Genomic DNA, 19,324 nt, shown 5'->3' on the forward strand with positions numbered 1-19,324 from the left:
ATGAGTCTTATTTTTGTATATATTTTTATATTTATATAGTTTTAAATGTTAGGATTATTTATTTGTGTTCCAAATGTTGAAATAAAAATTACAGTTAATGCAGAATGGTGCTTTTTGTTGTTGTTGTTGGTGGGGGTTGAATTGGGGGTTCGCCCACGGAGCCATACAAGCTAATCCACTGCTGTGGATTGTGTTTATGTAGACCAATCATAAGGCATATACTGTAGCTTGGGAATGCACAGCAAATCTGTCAGTGAACCACATGCAGCCAGAACAAGCCTTTTGCAATATTTCAAATACTCCTGCTTAAAAGTGAAGACTATTCTGACTTTAGGTTATCAAAATATTTTATCAACTTCCAAATAGGCCTATGGAGCGAACATTGTTTTACAAAGTAATACAAGAGAGATATGCTTTTGGCACGAGAGTATCAGCCATTTTGTCCATTTATTGATCTCAGATTCTCAGTTTGTTCGTGTCAAAGTAGCCTGTCATTTCGATCATTTTGTGTGGTATTTAAAAAAATTCTGCTAAAGTCTGAAAAGTGCATGAAGTGTGTTTATAAAAGGGCAAACTCTTCCCAGACACAAGTACAACTTTTTCCCTCCTCTCTACTGCTCTATGCTACTATGGAAATGTGATGATATGCATACACTGCTTTATTCTAAATGTGATATTTTTTGGGGGGTCCATTCCAGTGCCTCAGTGACCCCTAGCTCACTTTTTTCCCCCGGCACCTCCCGATTTACAATTTAAGAAATGGTGAAGACACTTGTCAGCGCATGCTCTGAGTACACGTCCTGGTAATCCATCTGGCCCTGCGGCCTAGTGGATGTTGACCTGTTTAAAAGGTCTTACTCACATCGACTATGGAGAGCGAGATCACACAGTCATCTGGAACAGCTGGTGCTCTCATGCATGGTTCAGTGTTAGAAGGATTTTAGCTCCTCTGGTAGGCTTGCGTCACTGGGCAGCATGCGGATGGGTTAACCTTTGTAATTCGTAATAGTTTGCAAGCCCTGCCACAGCCGACAAGCATCAGAGCTGGCATAGTACGATTCGATCTTAGTCCTGTATTGACTTTTTGATGGCTCGTCGGTTTAACAGGATTTCTTATAAGCTTCCGGATTAGTGTCCCACTCCTTGAAAACGACAGCTCTAGCCTTTAGCTCAGTGCAGATGTTGCCTGTAAATCCATGAATTCTGTCTGGTGACTGATGTGGTATTTTTCTACTGTATTATTGACTGTATGTTTGTTTTACTCCATGTGTAACTCTGTGTTGTTATATGTGTCGAACTGCTTTGCTTTATTTTGGCCAGGTCGCAGTTGTAAATGATAACTTGTTCTCAACTTGCCTACCTGGTTAAACAAAGGTAAAAATAAAATAAAAAATTACAGGCGAGTTGAAAGCTGAGGGGAACGAGGTAAAACAATGGTTTTGTCTAGAAGGGATACAGTTTGTCAATATTTTACAGAATTGTCTTTTCGTAGCAGGTTTGGAGAATTTCCCCAGCAGGTTATGAGAAATTAGATTAAGGTTAGGAATATGGTTAGAGTTAGCTAAAATACAACAACAAAAATACATTTTTGACGTCAGTGTGACATAATATATATTCCAACTATGCATGACCGTAAACAAGTGATCACGGGACGGACACGTTGGACAAATTCCTTTATTCTCTAACTTCCTGTTTACTTTAGTTGTTCTTGGCAGGCAGTCAGTTTGCCAAGTTTCGCTGATCTTCATACTATAAGTGGCAAAGAAAGCGAGTTGAAATTGCTTTCCTTGCATCCTAATCAACACCGACAGATCTGCGAAAATGTTCCGCCTAAGATGAGTTCTGCGGCTTCTTATTGGACGAAATAGTTGCCCCGCCCAAAACAGGAAATCCTATTGGATACTGCAAGGCGATTTCGGCAGTATTGATTTCTCATTGGCCGTATGATATTTCGCACTGTTGGACGGACCAACAACAACAACACGATAGGGTGAATAACTATCAGGATGGATGCAGGTAAGGAAAGATTTCTTAAGGAAACAATGATTTAACACTTTTGTGTTTTAGAGTGCCTCTGAACAAAGGCACGGCATATTTAGCTATTTCATAATGGATTCCAATTTGTACATCAGTTGACGTTTACATCTATTTTGAATGTGAATCAAAATAGTCTTAGCTTGTCTGTTAGGCAGATACTGTTACTAGCGAACAGACAAACAGGCTAAAATCAGCAGATGTCAGTTTGGTAGATTATGAAAAACATTTTGCTGGTGAACTAGCTAGCTAAGCTAGCAATCATTATATTTTGGACTGAAAACGACCAACTAAGGTGAAATAAACCCCATGTTTAGCTGCGGCTATTTTCTGTCCTTGACATCAGTTTAACGTTAGCATAATTGGGTCCCTGACTCCCAAGACAAATCACCTTTTGTCGTCTACACCCATGTAACATAACGTTATTGTCCGTTGTCACTAACTAGCTACCTACCAACAACTGCTGAAAGGATGGTCACGTAGCTAGCAAGCCAAATCTGTATTTGCAATGTCATTCTCTGTCGCAATCCCATCCTTGGCTAGCTAGCCAGCAAGCTCAACTGTCAAACTGCATTGAGTATGTGTTGCAGTGCTGAAAGTGCTTGGAAGCTAGCTATCTACTAGTCTTGTTACTGAAATAAATATACACTGACTGTACAACATGCTCTTTCCATGACATAGACTGACCAGGTGAATCCAGGTGAAAGCTATGATCCCTTATTGATGTCACTTGTTAAATCCACTTCAATCAGTGTACATGAAGGGGAGGAGACAGGTTAAGGAAGGATTTTTAAGCCTTGAGACAATTGAGATTGTGTGTGTGTGCCATTCAGAGGGTGAATGGGCAAGACAAAAGATTTAAGAGCCTTCGAAAGGGGTATGGTAGTAGGTCCCAAGTGCACCGGTTTGTGTCAAGAACTGCAACGCTGCTGGGTCTTTCATGCTCAACAGTTTCCCGTGTGTATCAAGAATGGTCCACCACCCAAAGGACATCCAGCCAACTTGACACAACTAAGCGAAGCATTGGAGTCAACATGGCCCAGCATCCCTGTGGAATGCTTTCGACACATTGTAGAATTCATGCTCTGACAAATGGGGTCTGTTCTGAGGGCAAAAGGGAGTGCAACTCAATATTAGGAAGGTGTTCATTTATGATTCCTTGTTCAAGTGTGTGTGTGAGAGCCATGTAACAAGGTGTTCTGAATCAGATGTACTTTTATATTTCAGCTACTCTCACATACGACACACTTGGCTTTGGAGAGTTTGACGATTTTCCAGAGACCTCAGAGCCAGTGTGGATCTTGGGGAAAGAATTCAATGCACTCACAGGTACTGAAGACATGGGATCATAAAACAGGTGTACTGTTGCCCCAGTATATGTATGTTAGAGATGTAGACGATGGTGACAGTAGACTGCCCCAGTATATGTGTGTTAGAGATGTCGACAGTAGACTGCCCCAGTATATGTGTGTTAGAGATGTAGACGATGGTGACAGTAGACTGACTGCCCCAGTATATGTGTGTTAGAGATGTAGACGATGGTGACAGTAGACTGCCCCAGTATATGTGTGTTTAGAGATGTCGACAGTAGACTGCCCCAGTATATGTGTGTTTAGAGATGTTGACGATGGTGACAGTAGACTGCCTCAGTATATGTGTGTTAGAGATGTAGACGATGGTGACAGTAGACTGCCCCAGTATATGTGTGTTTAGAGATGTCGACAGTAGACTGCCCCAGTATATGTGTGTTTAGAGATGTTGACGATGGTGACAGTAGACTGCCTCAGTATATGTGTGTTAGATGTCGACAGTAGACTGCCCCAGTATATGTGTGTTAGAGATGTCGACAGTAGACTGTCCCAGTATATGTGTGTTAGATGTCGACGATGGTGACAGTAGACTGTCCCAGTATGTGTGTTAGAGATGTCGACAGTAGACTGTCCCAGTATATGTGTGTTTAGAGATGTTGACGATGGTGACAGTAGACTGCCTCAGTATATGTGTGTTAGATGTCGACAGTAGACTGCCCCAGTATATGTGTGTTAGAGATGTCGACAGTAGACTGTCCCAGTATATGTGTGTTAGATGTCGACGATGGTGACAGTAGACTGTCCCAGTATATGTGTGTTAGATGTCGACGATGAGTATAACGTCTCCTCTCTAACGCCCAGAATGTTCTGATACAAACTCTCATTAGACAGCTCTGCATATGTTATAATATGTTCGTTACTCACCAAATATGGAATTTCGCTGAGTATCTATCTTCATTTTCTCACGTTACAGCCGGTATGTACTTCCCCCCCAAAAATTCCAAAGAAACATTTACAAGCAACTGAGAAAATGCGTATTCAGGACCTCCAATCACTCATTACTGCCACACACAGGTCGGAGTTTACAACAGCTGCCATTGGAGGTGCCAAAGAGGCATTTTCTCGGTTGCTTGTACATTTTTATTTGGAACTTTGTTGTAAATATATACCGGGAGTAAATTAAGATGTCAACGAAGGTATTTTGACATAACGCTTGCAGAGCTGTCTAATGGGAGTTTGAATCAGAGTTTTCTGGGCGTTCGAGGGGAGTCGTGTCATACTCATCGTCGACATCTCTAACACACATATACTGGGGCAGTCTACTGGTCACCATCGTCGACATCTCTAACACACATATACTGGAGCAGTCTACTGGTCACCATTGTCGACATCTCTAAACACACATATACTGGGGCAGTCTACTGTCGACATCTCTAACACACATATACTGGGGGAGTCTACTGTCACCATCGTCGACATCTCTAACACACATATACTGGGGCAGTCTACTGTCACCATCGTCGACATCTCTAACACACATATACTGGGGCAGTCTACTGTCACCATCGTCGACATCTCTAACACACATATACTGGGGCAGTCTACTGGTCACCATCGTTGACATCTCTAACACACATATACTGAGGCAGTCTACTGTCACCTACAATGTTGCTGATATGTAATGCAAGGTGGTGTCACTGTTGTGTTTTTTTTAACATTTAGTTTATTTAGCATTTTATTACTCTGCACTGTTGGTTAATAAGGGCTTGTAAGTAAGAGTTTCACGGTATAACATCATACTGGTTGTATTCGGCACATGTGACAAATAACATTTGATTTGATCCTCAGTAAATCATCATTGTATACACAAATGAAGTACAGAACAAACAGATAGACAGTGCATAAAGACCTACTGTAAGCAGCAGAAGGTGCATAAAGGCCTACTGTAAGCAGCAGACAGTGCATAAAGGCCTACTGTAAGCAGCAGACAGTGCATAAAGGCCTACTGTAAGCAGCAGAAGGTGCATAAAGACCTACTGTAAGCAGCAGAAGGTGCATAAAGGCCTACTGTAAGCAGCAGACGGTGCATAAAGGCCTACTGTAAGCAGCAGAAGGTGCATAAAGCCTACTGTAAGCAGCAGAAGGTGCATAAAGGCCTACTGTAAGCAGCAGACGGTGCATAAAGGCCTACTGTAAGCAGCAGACAGTGAATAAAGGCCTACTGTAAGCAGCAGAAGGTGCATAAAGGCCTACTGTAAGCAGCAGACAGTGTATAAAGGCCTAATGTAAGCAGCAGACAGTGCATAAAGGCCTACTGTAAGCAGCAGACAGTGCATAAAGGCCTACTGTAAGCAGCAGACAGTGCATAAAGGCCTACTGTAAGCAGCAGACAGTGCATAAAGGCCTACTGTAAGCAGCAGACAGTGCATAAAGGCCTACTCTAAGCAGCAGACAGTGCATAAAGGCCTACTGTAAGCAGCAGACAGTGCATAAAGGCCTACTCTAAGCAGCAGACAGTGCATAAAGGCCTACTGTAAGCAGCAGACAGTGCATAAAGGCCTACTGTAAGCAGCAGACAGTGTATAAAGGCCTACTCTAAGCAACAGAAGGTGCATAAAGGCCTACTCTAAGCAGCAGACAGTGCATAAAGGCCTACTCTAAGCAACAGAAGGCATGCTTCTTAGCTAACTCATTGTTTTTGCTTATCCAGAAAAGGAAGACATTCTTTCACATGTCACTTCACGACTATGGTTCACCTACAGAAAAAACTTCCCACCCATTGGTGAGTAGCCTAAACCTACTGTAGCAGGCCACAGAATAAACTCTAGGACGTTACTAATACGCCTACAGTACCATAGCATTTTGATTGTAATGCCAATAAGATTAGCCTATGGAGGTGCAGATTGTGTCAATGTGTTCCAGGAGGGACAGGGCCTACGTCCGACACAGGCTGGGGCTGCATGCTACGATGTGGACAGATGATCCTAGGCGAGGCCCTGGTCCGCAGGCATCTAGGCCGAGGTAATGAATGACTGCTTTTCTAATTCTGTACCGTAATCTGTTCCCTGAAGCATACAGCTAGTGTTATTGTGTGTACCCCTTCAACATTAACTTTTATCGTTCAAGTTATCAAATGTACTTCACCTAAATAATCTCCGGCACTGTTGTGGATACAAATCTCTTATTGCACTTGTACTATGTGTTCTGTACAAAGGGGTTTCAACCAGCCATTGATAATGGTGTGTTTGTTAAGCAGACTGGAGATGGGTGAGAGGCCAGTCTCAGAGAGAAGACTACGTCGGTATCCTCAACGCCTTCCTTGACAAGAAAGATGGTTACTATTCTTTACATCAAATCGGTGAATACTGACTTGTAAATCTTATACACCGATGCACATCTTCAGACTGTCATACTTTATATTCAGAAAGGAATGGGCAGTATTTCTGACACCAATAGCATGATACTATATTTACTAGGATGACATCATTGGTATAACAACATCTATCTTTATTAGGATAAAACATAATTTGTGTGTCTGTGTACTACAGCCCAGATGACAGCATTATTAATCATTATTAGGATCCTACTAACATCAGTTGTGTGTCTGTGTACTACAGCCCAGATGGGAGTCGGGGAGGGGAAGTCTATAGGCCAGTGGTACGGTCCGAACACAGTGGCACAGGTACTGAAGTAAGTACAGTCTACAGTCTAGATAATGACCAACTCTGTGGTACAGATGAAGGCTGCACTAGCCTGGTCCCAGATCTGTGTGTGCTCCTGCCAACATCCATTGCTGTCATTGTCAAGCCAGACATTGGCATTAGCACAAAAACAGACTGGCACTCAGGCTATGGCTGCACAGTGTGTGATACAGATGATGACTGCTAGACTGTGTTGAATATCACCTGTCTTCCCCCTCAGGAAACTAACTGTGTTTGACTCGTGGAGTCGCCTGGCTGTACACGTTGCTATGGACAACACTGTGGTGATCGAAGAGATCAGTGAGTAGTGAACACAGTCATGGTATTACAGGATTAACACAGTGCCTCATCAATCTATAGAACATACGTGGTTAAAGAGGGGCCATCAACTGTTAGTCCTACATACGTGGTTAAAGAGGAGAGCCATCAACTGTTAGTCCTACTCATACATGGTTAAAGAGGAGGGGCCATCAACTGTTAGTCCTACTCATACATGGTTAAAGAGGAGGGGCCATCAACTGTTAGTCCTACTCATACATGGTTAAAGAGGGCCATCAACTGTTAGTCCTACTCATACATGGTTAAAGAGGGCCATCAACTGTTAGTCCCACTCATACATGGTTAAAGAGGGCCATCAACTGTTAGTCCTACTCATACATGGTTAAAGAGGGACCATCAACTGTTAGTCCTACATACGTGGTTAAAGAGGAGAGCCATCAACTGTTAGTCCTACTCATACATGGTTAAAGAGGAGGGGCCATCAACTGTTAGTCCTACTCATACATGGTTAAAGAGGAGGGGCCATCAACTGTTAGTCCTACTCATACATGGTTAAAGAGGGCCATCAACTGTTAGTCCTACTCATACATGGTTAAAGAGGGCCATCAACTGTTAGTCCCACTCATACATGGTTAAAGAGGGCCATCAACTGTTAGTCCTACTCATACATGGTTAAAGAGGGACCATCAACTGTTAGTCCTACTCATACATGGTTAAAGAGGGCCATCAACTGTTAGTCCTACTCATACATGGTTAAAGAGGAGGGGGCCATCAACTGTTAGTCCTACTCATACATGGTTAAAGGGGAGGGGCCATCAACTGTTAGTCCTACTCATACATGGTTAAAGAGGAGAGCCATCAACTGTTAGTCCTACTCATACATGGTTAAAGAGGGCCATCAACTGTTAGTCCTACTCATACATGGTTAAAGAGGAGGGACCATCAACTGTTAGTCCTACTCATACATGGTTAAAGAGGGGCATCAACTGTTAGTCCTACTCATACATGGTTAAAGAGGGGCCATCAACTGTTAGTCCTACTCATACATGGTTAAAGAGGAGGGACCATCAACTGTTAGTCCTACTCATACGTGGTTAAAGAGGAGGGGCCATCAACTGTTAGTCCTACTCATACATGGTTAAAGAGGAGGGACCATCAACTGTTAGTCCTACTCATACATGGTTAAAGAGGAGGGGCCATCAACTGTTAGTCCTACTCATACATGGTTAAAGAGGAGGGGCCATCAACTGTTAGTCCTACTCATACATGGTTAAAGAGGAGGGGCCATCAACTGTTAGTCCTACTCATACATGGTTAAAGAGGGCCATCAACTGTTAGTCCTACTCATACATGGTTAAAGAGGGCCATCAACTGTTAGTCCTACTCATACATGGTTAAAGAGGGCCATCAACTGTTAGTCCTACTCATACATGGTTAAAGAGGGACCATCAACTGTTAGTCCTACTCATACATGGTTAAAGAGGGCCATCAACTGTTAGTCCTACTCATACATGGTTAAAGAGGAGGGGGCCATCAACTGTTAGTCCTATTCATACATGGTTAAAGAGGAGGGCCATCAACTGTTAGTCCTACTCATACATGGTTAAAGAGGAGGGGCCATCAACTGTTAGTCCTACTCATACATGGTTAAAGAGGAGAGCCATCAACTGTTAGTCCTACTCATACATGGTTAAAGAGGGCCATCAACTGTTAGTCCTACTCATACATGGTTAAAGAGGAGGGACCATCAACTGTTAGTCCTACTCATACATGGTTAAAGAGGGGCATCAACTGTTAGTCCTACTCATACATGGTTAAAGAGGGGCCATCAACTGTTAGTCCTACTCATACGTGGTTAAAGAGGAGGGACCATCAACTGTTAGTCCTACTCATACATGGTTAAAGAGGAGGGACCATCAACTGTTAGTCCTACTCATACATGGTTAAAGAGGGGCCATCAACTGTTAGTCCTACTCATACATGGTTAAAGAGGGGCATCAACTGTTAGTCCTACTCATACATGGTTAAAGAGGAGGGCCATCAACTGTTAGTCCTACTCATAGATGGTTAAAGAGGAGGGCCATCAACTGTTAGTCCTACTCATACATGGTTAAAGAGGAGGGCCATCAACTGTTAGTCCTACTCATACATGCTTAAAGAGGAGGGGCCATCAACTGTTAGTCCTACTCATACATGGTTAAAGAGGGGCCATCAACTGTTAGTCCTACTCATACATGGTTAAAGAGGAGGGGCCATCAACTGTTAGTCCTACTCATACATGCTTAAAGAGGAGGGGCCATCAACTGTTAGTCCTACTCATACATGGTTAAAGAGGAGGGGGCCATCAACTGTTAGTCCTACTCATACATGGTTAAAGAGGAGGGGCCATCAACTGTTAGTCCTACTCATGCATGGTTAAAGAGGAGAGCCATCAACTGTTAGTCCTACTCATACATGGTTAAAGAGGAGAGCCATCAACTGTTAGTCCTACTCATAGATGGTTAAAGAGGAGGGCCATCAACTGTTAGTCCTACTCATACATGGTTAAAGAGGAGGGCCCATCAACTGTTAGTCCTACTCACACGTGGTTAAAGAGGAGGGGCCATCAACTGTTAGTCCTACTCATACATGGTTAAAGAGGGCCCATCAACTGTTAGTCCTACTCACACGTGGTTAAAGAGGAGGGACCATCAACTGTTAGTCCTACTCATACATGGTTAAAGAGGGGCCATCAACTGTTAGTCCTACTCATACATGGTTAAAGAGGAGGGGCCATTAACTGTTAGTCCTACTCATACATGGTTAAAGAGGGGCCATCAACTGTTAGTCCTACTCATACATGGTTAAAGAGGAGGGGCCATCAACTGTTAGTCCTACTCATACATGGTTAAAGAGGGGCCATCAACTGTTAGTCCTACTCATACATGGTTAAAGAGGGGCCATCAACTGCTAGTCCTACTCATACTTGGTTAAAGAGGAGGGGCCATCAACTGTTAGTCCTACTCATATGTGGTTAAAGAGGAGGGGCCATCAACTGTTAGTCCTACTCATACATGGTTAAAGAGGAGGGGCATCAACTGTTAGTCCTACTCATACATGGTTAAAGAGGGGCCATCAACTGTTAGTCCTACTCATACATGGTTAAAGAGGAGGGGCCATCAACTGTTAGTCCTACTCATATGTGGTTAAAGAGGGGCCATCAACTGTTAGTCCTACTCATACGTGGTTAAAGAGGAGGGGCCATCAACTGTTAGTCCTACTCATACATGGTTAAAGAGGAGGGGCCATCAACTGTTAGTCCTACTCATACATGGTTAAAGAGGAGGGGCCATCAACTGTTAGTCCTACTCATACATGGTTAAAGAGGAGAGGGCCATCAACTGTTAGTCCTACTCACGTTAGCATTCATCCAGTTCTGTATTGAGTGTAGTGCAGAATATGGACCAATCTCCACCATAATAGTAGATGGGAACAGGCCATTGAGATGAGATGAGCTAGACTCTAATTCAAGCTGACCTCCTGTCCTGTTCCCCAGAGTGGTTGTGTATGTATAGACGTGTACAGGGCCTTCGGAAAGTATTCTGATCCATTGCCTTTTTCCACGTTTTGTTTTACGTTATAGCCTAATTCTAAAATTGATTTAAATATTTTTTCCCCCCTCATCAATCTACACACAATACCCCATAATGACATCACAATACCCCATAATGACATCACAATACCCCATAGACATCACAATACCCCATAGACATCACAATACCCCATAATGACATCACAATACCCCATAATGATATCACAATACCCCATAATGACATCACAATACCCCATAGACATCACAATACCCCATAGACATCACAATACCCCATAATGACATCACAATACCCCATAATGATAAAGCGAAAACTGGTTTTTAGAAATTTTAGCAAATGTATATAAAAACGGTGACCAAGAACCCGATGGTCACTCTGACAGAGCTCCAGAGTTCCTCTGTGGAGATGGTTGTCCTTGTTCAAGGTTCTCCCATTTCTGCAGCACTCCACCAATCAGGCCTTTATGGTAAAGTTGCCAGACAGAAGCCACTCATCAGTAAAAGGCACAACGGCAGGGCAGGGAGACTAGTCAGGATCGAGGCAAAGATGAACGGAGCAAAGTACAGAAAGATCCTTGATGAAAACCTGCTATAGAGCGCTCAGAACCTCAGACTGGGGCGAAGGTTCACCTTCCAGCAGGACAACGACCCTAAGCACACAGCCAAGACAATGCAGGAGTGGCTTCGGGACAAGTCTCTGAATGTCCTTGAGTGGCCCAGCCAGAGCCTGGACCCCGATCTAACATCTCTGGAGAGACCTGAAAATAGCTGTGCAGAGAAGAATGGGAGAAACTCCCCAAATACAGGTGCGCCATGCTTGTAGCGTCATACCCAAGAACACTTGAGGCTGTAATCGCTGCCAAAGGTGCTTCAACAAAGTACTGAGTAAAAGGTCTGAATACTTATGGAAATTTACTATTTCAGTTTATTTTAAATAAATGAGCCGGAAATTCTAAAAACCTGTTTTTGCTTTGTCATTATGGGTTATTGTGTGTAGATTGATGAGGGAAAAAAATCTATTTAATCATTTTTAGAAAAAGGCTGTAATATAACAAAATGTGGAAAAAGTCAAAGGGGGTCTGAATACTTTCCGATTGCACTGTATGTTATGTAATGTTGCTCTTCTCCCCAGAGCGGTTGTGTATGCCCTGGCTGGACTATGGTGGAGCAGCGTGTGTGGATCTCCAGGGGGGTATGCCAGAACGTAACGGCTGCCTGGAAGGGGCCTGTGCCCTGGCTGAGGAAGAGACAGCTCTCTGGAAGCCCCTGCTCCTCCTCATTCCTCTCAGGCTGGGCCTAAGCGATATCAACGAGGCCTACATCGAGACCCTGAAGGTGGGTACTGAGAGAAAGAGCCTGGTCCCAGATCTGTTTGTACTGTCACTAGCCTGGTACCAGGTCTGTTTGTACTGTTACTAGCCTGGTACCAGGTCTGTTTGTACTGTCACTAGCCTGGTACCAGGTCTGTTTGTGCTGTTACTAGCCTGGTCCCAGGTCTGTTTGTACTGTCACTAGCCTGGTACCAGGTCTGTTTGTACTGTTACTAGCCTGGTCCCAGATCTGTTTGTGCTGTCTTATCAACTCCTATGGTTGTTGTCATGCCATGAGAGTTGGCTATATAACACAAACCTATCTGGGGCCAGGCTAATATTCACCAACAAAACTAAAGTGTAATGATCTTTTTCCATGTATACAGCCAAGGTCAAATTCTGTCCCCTCTTTCTGTGTCTCTTGTTCACAGCAGTGCTTCCAGCTGCCCCAGTCCCTGGGTGTCATCGGAGGGAAACCCAACCATGCACATTACTTCATAGGCTATGTTGGTATGTTCTGTACACTAACATTAGTTCATAGAAGTATCCAGTCTATAGTCTCCTCTAGTTATTTATATCCAGTCTATGGTCTCTAGTTATTTATATCCAGTCTATGGTCTCCTCTAGTTATTTATATCCAGTCTGTGGTCTCCTCTAGTTATTTATATCCAGTCTATGGTCTCCTCTAGTTATTTATATCCAGTCTATGGTCTCCTCTAGTTATTTATATCCAGTCTATGGTCTCTAGTTATTTATATCCAGTCTGTGGTCTCCTCTAGTTATTTATGTCCAGTCTATGGTCTCCTCTAGTTATTTATACCCAGTCTATGGTCTCCTCTAGTTATTTATACCCAGTCTATGGTCTCCTCTAGTTATTTATACCCAGTCTATGGTCTCCTCTAGTTATTTATATCCAGTCTATGGTCTCCTCTAGTTATTTATATCCAGTCTGTGGTCTCCTCTAGTTATTTATATCCAGTCTATGGTCTCCTCTAGTTATTTATATCCAGTCTGTGGTCTCCTCTAGTTATTTATATCCAGTCTGTGGGCTCCTCTAGTTATTTATATCCAGTCTATGGTCTCCTCTAGTTATTTATATCCAGTCTATGGTCTCCTCTAGTTATTTATATCCAGTCTATGGTCTCCTCTAGTTATTTATGTCCAGTCTGTGGTCTCCTCTAGTTATTTATATCCAGTCTATGGTCTCCTCTAGTTATTTATGTCCAGTCTGTGGTCTCCTCTAGTTATTTATATCCAGTCTGTGGTCTCCTCTAGTTATTTATATCCAGTCTGTGGTCTCCTCTAGTTATTTATACCCAGTCTATGGTCTCCTCTAGTTATTTATACCCAGTCTATGGTCTCCTCTAGTTATTTATACCCAGTCTGTGGTCTCCTCTAGTTATTTATATCCAGTCTATGGTCTCCTCTAGTTATTTATATCCAGTCTATGGTCTCCTCTAGTTATTTATATCCAGTCTATGGTCTCCTCTAGTTATTTATATCCAGTCTATGGTCTCCTCTAGTTATTTATATCCAGTCTATGGTCTCCTCTAGTTATTTATATCCAGTCTATGGTCTCCTCTAGTTATTTATATCCAGTCTGTGGTCTCCTCTAGTTATTTATATCCAGTCTATGGTCTCCTCTAGTTATTTATATCCAGTCTATGGTCTCCTCTAGTTATTTATATCCAGTCTGTGGTGTCCTCTAGTTATTTATATCCAGTCTATGGTCTCCTCTAGTTATTTATATCCAGTCTATGGTCTCCTCTAGTTATTTATATCCAGTCTGTGGTCTCCTCTAGTTATTTATATCCAGTCTGTGGTCTCCTCTAGTTATTTATATCCAGTCTATGGTCTCCTCTAGTTATTTATATCCAGTCTGTGGTCTCCTCTGGTTATTTATATCCAGTCTATGGTCTCCTCTAGTTATTTATATCCAGTCTATGGTCTCCTCTAGTTATTTATATCCAGTCTATGGTCTCCTCTGGTTATTTATATCCAGTCTATGGTCTCCTCTGGTTATTTATATCCAGTCTATGGTCTCCTCTAGTTATTTATATCCAGTCTATGGTCTCCTCTAGTTATTTATATCCAGTCTATGGTCTCCTCTAGTTATTTATATCCAGTCTGTGGTCTCCTCTAGTTATTTATATCCAGTCTGTGGTCTCCTCTAGTTATTTATATCCAGTCTATGGTCTCCTCTAGTTATTTATATCCAGTCTATGGTCTCCTCTAGTTATTTATATCCAGTCTGTGGTCTCCTCTAGTTATTTATATCCAGTCTGTGGTCTCCTCTAGTTATTTATATCCAGTCTATGGTCTCCTCTAGTTATTTATATCCAGTCTGTGGTCTCCTCTAGTTATTTATATCCAGTCTGTGGTCTCCTCTAGTTATTTATATCCAGTCTGTGGTCTCCTCTAGTTATTTATACCCAGTCTGTGGTCTCCTCTAGTTATTTATATCCAGTCTGTCGTCTCCTCTAGTTATTTATACCCAGTCTATGGTCTCCTCTAGTTATTTATATCCAGTCTATGGTCTCCTCTAGTTATTTATATCCAGTCTGTGGGCTCCTCTAGTTATTTATATCCAGTCTATGGTCTCCTCTAGTTATTTATATCCAGTCTATGGTCTCTAGTTATTTATGTCCAGTCTATGGTCTCCTCTAGTTATTTATATCCAGTCTGTGGTCTCCTCTAGTTATTTATATCCAGTCTGTGGTCTCCTCTAGTTATTTATATCCAGTCTGTGGTCTCTAGTTATTTATATCCAGTCTGTGGTCTCCTCTAGTTATTTATACCCAGTCTATGGTCTCCTCTAGTTATTTATACCCAGTCTGTGGTCTCCTCTAGTTATTTATATCCAGTCTGTGGTCTCCTCTAGTTATTTATATCCAGTCTATGGTTACCTCTAGTTATTTATATCCAGTCTATGGTCTCTAGTTATTTATACCCAGTCTATGGTCTCCTCTAGTTATTTATATCCAGTCTATGGTCTCCTCTAGTTATTTATATCCAGTCTATGGTCTCCTCTAGTTATTTATATCCAGTCTATGGTCTCCTCTAGTTATTTATATCCAGTCTATGGTCTCCTCTAGTTATTTATACCCAGTCTATGGTCTCCTCTAGTTATTTATATCCAGTCTATGGTCTCCTCTAGTTATTTATATCCAGTCTATGGTCTCCTCTAGTTATTTATATCCAGTCTATGGTCTCCTCTAGTTATTTATATCCAGTCTATGGTCTCCTCTAGTTATTTATATCCAGTCTATGGTCTCCTCTGGTTATTTATATCCAGTCTATGGTCTCTAGTTATTTATGTCCAGTCTGTGGTCTCCTCTAGTTATTTATGTCCAGTCTATGGTCTCCTCTAGTTATTTATATCCAGTCTGTGGTGTCCTCTAGTTATTTATATCCAGTCTGTGGTCTCCTTTGGTTAATTATATCCAGTCTATGGTCTCCTCTAGTTATTTATATCCAGTCTATGGTCTCCTCTAGTTATTTATGTCCAGTCTATGGTCTCTAGTTATTTATGTCCAGTCTGTGGTCTCCTCTAGTTATTTATATCCAGTCTATGGTCTCCTCTAGTTATTTATATCCAGTCTATGGTCTCTAGTTATTTATATCTAGTCTATGGTCTCCTCTAGTTATTTATATCCAGTCTGTGGTCTCCTCTAGTTATTTATGTCCAGTCTGTGGTCTCCTCTAGTTATTTATATCCAGTCTATGGTCTCTAGTTATTTATATCTAGTCTATGGTCTCCTCTAGTTATTTATATCCAGTCTATGGTCTCTAGTTATTTATATCTAGTCTGTGGTCTCCTCTAGTTATTTATATCCAGTCTATGGTCTCCTCTAGTTATTTATATCCAGTCTGTGGTCTCCTCTAGTTATTTATGTCCAGTCTGTGGTCTCCTCTAGTTATTTATATCCAGTCTATGGTCTCCTCTAGTTATTTATGTCCAGTCTATGGTCTCCTCTGGTTATTTATATCCAGTCTATGGTCTCCTCTAGTTATTTATATCCAGTCTATGGTCTCTAGTTATTTATATCTAGTCTATGGTCTCTAGTTATTTATATCTAGTCTATGGTCTCCTCTAGTTATTTATATCCAGTCTATGGTCTCTAGTTATTTATATCTAGTCTGTGGTCTCCTCTAGTTATTTATATCCAGTCTATGGTCTCCTCTAGTTATTTATATCCAGTCTATGGTCTCCTCTAGTTATTTATGTCCAGTCTGTGGTCTCCTCTAGTTATTTATATCCAGTCTATGGTCTCCTCTAGTTATTTATATCCAGTCTATGGTCTCCTCTAGTTATTTATATCCAGTCTGTGGTCTCCTCTAGTTATTTATATCCAGTCTATGGTCTCCTCTAGTTATTTATATCCAGTCTATGGTCTCTAGTTATTTATATCTAGTCTATGGTCTCCTCTAGTTATTTATATCCAGTCTATGGTCTCTAGTTATTTATATCCAGTCTATGGTCTCCTCTGGTTATTTATATCCAGTCTATGGTCTCTAGTTATTTATATCCAGTCTATGGTCACCTCTAGTTATTTATATCCAGTCTATGGTCTCCTCTAGTTATTTATATCCAGTCTATGGTCTCCTCTAGTTATTTATATCCAGTCTATGTCCAATTAAAATAGATACTTCATGCTTTGCAATATTGCGACCCTCTGCTCACTAGGAGCTAAAAGACGTAAAGTCGTACTTTAATGGCTCTGTTGAATGGTCTCGTTGTCCTGCATCTGGCCCCCAGGAGAGGAGCTGATCTACCTGGACCCCCACACCACCCAGCCTGCAGTAGAGCCCTGTGAGGACAGCCAGGTCCCTGACGACACGTACCACTGTCAGCACCCGCCGTGCCGCATGCACATCTGTGAAATAGACCCCTCCATCGCAGTGGTAAGAGAACCAGAGACTTAGGGCCATGTGGATTGAGGTCAAAGTTCGAGCAATATTTCAGCTTGCGCAGCAGGTAAATCTTAATGATAGCATTTAGCTAAATATTATTTTGCTGACCACTATTTGAAGTGAATTGACTAAACGTTGCCTCTACGTTGGTTAGGTGTGATTTCAGTTCGTGACATTTTGTGTTTTATTTTGCTGACACAGTAAATCAGATGTTTGTCCTACAGCTGTCCTTTTTCTCTGATGCTCACCAGGGTTTCTTCTGCAGAACGGAGGACGACTTTGATGACTGGTGTATGCGCTTCCGCAAGGTACAGTACGATGTTTCATCAAAGGGATACAAATATAAGAGGTTATCAATTCACCTCAGCCCTTAAAACCTCTTTTCAGAACGGTTAGGGGTGTCAGTTGTCCCCGTTGAAAAATAGTTATTTTAACCTGAATGGGTCAACCTGGTTAAACGGTTACTTTATCGGGGCAGTTGGTTTGTTGTGGTCCTGCAAGCATGGACTCCTCGCAATTCTCCCAGTGTGTACTAACCATTATTTTTCTGCTCTTTCTTCAGTTGTCCCACACTAGAGCAGGACTGCCCATGTTTGAACTGGTAGACTGTCAACCATCTCACTTCGCCTGTTCTGTAGATATACTCAACCTCAACCCTGGTAAACATCAAACACTTCACCTACATTCTCTTGACCTGTGGGGGGGGGGGGGGGGGTCGAGGAAGGGATATTGTGATTTAGTTCTCTTTAGAGATTGAGGCTGGGATTCATTCAGAGGTGCGTTGTCAACAAGTGCCTTTTAAAGGCAATTATCCCTGCAGATGTCAGCTCAAGTGTAAATGACCTTTTAAATGCCAAGCGCTGTGTGCTTATCTACAACACGCCTTTGATCGAATCCTGGCCTAAATCTGGGTTGGACAATGAAGTGATTTAATATGTTGTCTGAGGTGATTTCATTTCTCTTTAGACGTTGTGATACTGTTGATGAATCCATAATTTCTCCCCCCCCTCCTAGATTTCTCAGACTCTGATAGGTTGGAGCGGTTCTTTGATTCTGAGGATGAAGAGTTTGAAATTCTGTCCCTGTGATGATCGAATACAGTCATATGTCCCGGCAGAACCCCAACGATTCTTCTCTGTATCAGAAGGGAAGCCATAGGGGCCAGGAGATATCACTAGCCAGCCTGGCAACGATGGCGTAGTGATGTGTCACACAGTTGTCTTCTGAACAGCCACTGACTGCCCTGTGTCCAATGAGGAGACTCCTTGCTAGGAGGTGGTGATACAAGGTAGTGGGAGCTTTCAGGACCAATTCAGTGCATCTTCACATGTCTCCATTAAGTCTTAATATTTCAAGTGATATGGTGCCTTTACCCGCCCCCTCCCCATAACACAGTTGACTAGTGTTTAATCCATAACGGTTTACTACTATACTTTTTGCTTAGGTCACTGATATCTGAAGTCTGTATTAACGGGATGTAAACCAACATTTGGTTGAGTGAAATTCGCAGATCCAAATAGATTATCTTGTTCATTCAGAGTATCGTTGTTATGTTAAATCTCTCTGTACAAAAACACTGGCTCATTGATTTACTCAATACACGAAGATGAATGATGAACAGACCATTTGAAATGTTAATAAGGACAAAATAAGAAATAAATTTACAGCTTGGACATTTATTTAAATTTACTTGTTTGTGTTTTTTTTGTGTGAAATAATGATTTGAAAGAGTTGACTATACCCACTTAAATATCGTAACATACAGTTTGCAGTTTCATATTCAAGTCTTTTACCCATCTTCGGACTTCTCCTTGTGTACTAGGCACTGTTAGGTGTAATCTCCTTCCACAGCTCTCCGATTGGCTCGTTCTCTGCTGCTTTGATGGCATCAACACTGTGGTTCTTAATGACAGCGTGCACATCTTCGATGTTCCTGGCTGCATCAATCACCTAGGAGATGACAACATCTTGATGAATTTCCCATTGAAGAGGGGCCACAATGTAACATGTTTGTTCCGTCCTATATTACGGTGGGACAAACCAATGGCCAAATCTCCAGATTCTCCCAGTGTGCATTTGCACACTGCCATTAATAGATTAAAGTATTGGATAGGTGTAGTCATTGGCTGGAGGGGAGTTTCCACCATTGTTAAATCAATGACGGGGAGTGTGAAAGTGCAAACATAG

At 42.0% G+C, this 19,324-nt stretch overlaps 2 protein-coding genes across 6 annotated transcripts in view; one reads left to right on the forward strand and one right to left on the reverse strand.

Annotated features, from left to right (window-relative positions):
* Window positions 1-1,881: 1,881 nt before the first annotated feature.
* Window positions 1,882-18,822, forward strand: atg4b (autophagy related 4B, cysteine peptidase). Of its 5 annotated transcripts, none has more exons than XM_071346538.1 (13): window positions 1,882-2,016; window positions 3,262-3,363; window positions 6,055-6,126; window positions 6,267-6,365; window positions 6,601-6,702; window positions 6,962-7,034; window positions 7,266-7,345; window positions 12,046-12,248; window positions 12,655-12,733; window positions 16,983-17,128; window positions 17,362-17,445; window positions 17,700-17,796; window positions 18,152-18,822. In XM_071346538.1, the coding sequence occupies exons 1-13, from the start codon at window positions 2,007-2,009 to the stop codon at window positions 18,223-18,225; spliced, it is 1,221 nt and encodes a 406-aa protein (XP_071202639.1). In that variant the 5' UTR covers window positions 1,882-2,006; the 3' UTR covers window positions 18,226-18,822. The 5 variants fall into 5 exon arrangements, with proteins under 5 accessions (XP_071202639.1, XP_071202640.1, XP_071202643.1 ...); XM_071346539.1 differs by having other exon boundaries at window positions 12,658-12,733; XM_071346542.1 differs by having other exon boundaries at window positions 12,658-12,733; window positions 17,389-17,445.
* Window positions 18,794-19,324, reverse strand: part of dtymk (deoxythymidylate kinase (thymidylate kinase)) — a 31,028-nt gene continuing 30,497 nt past the window's right edge. Inside the window, exon 5 of the mRNA XM_071346543.1 lies at window positions 18,794-19,087. Within this exon, the coding sequence (XP_071202644.1) occupies window positions 18,956-19,087 (132 nt within the window). The 3' untranslated portion in view covers window positions 18,794-18,955. The remainder of the gene's footprint in view (window positions 19,088-19,324) is intronic.

Source organism: Salvelinus alpinus, chromosome 16, assembly GCF_045679555.1.
Source record: "Salvelinus alpinus chromosome 16, SLU_Salpinus.1, whole genome shotgun sequence".
In the NCBI taxonomy this organism is placed as follows: domain Eukaryota; kingdom Metazoa; phylum Chordata; class Actinopteri; order Salmoniformes; family Salmonidae; genus Salvelinus; species Salvelinus alpinus.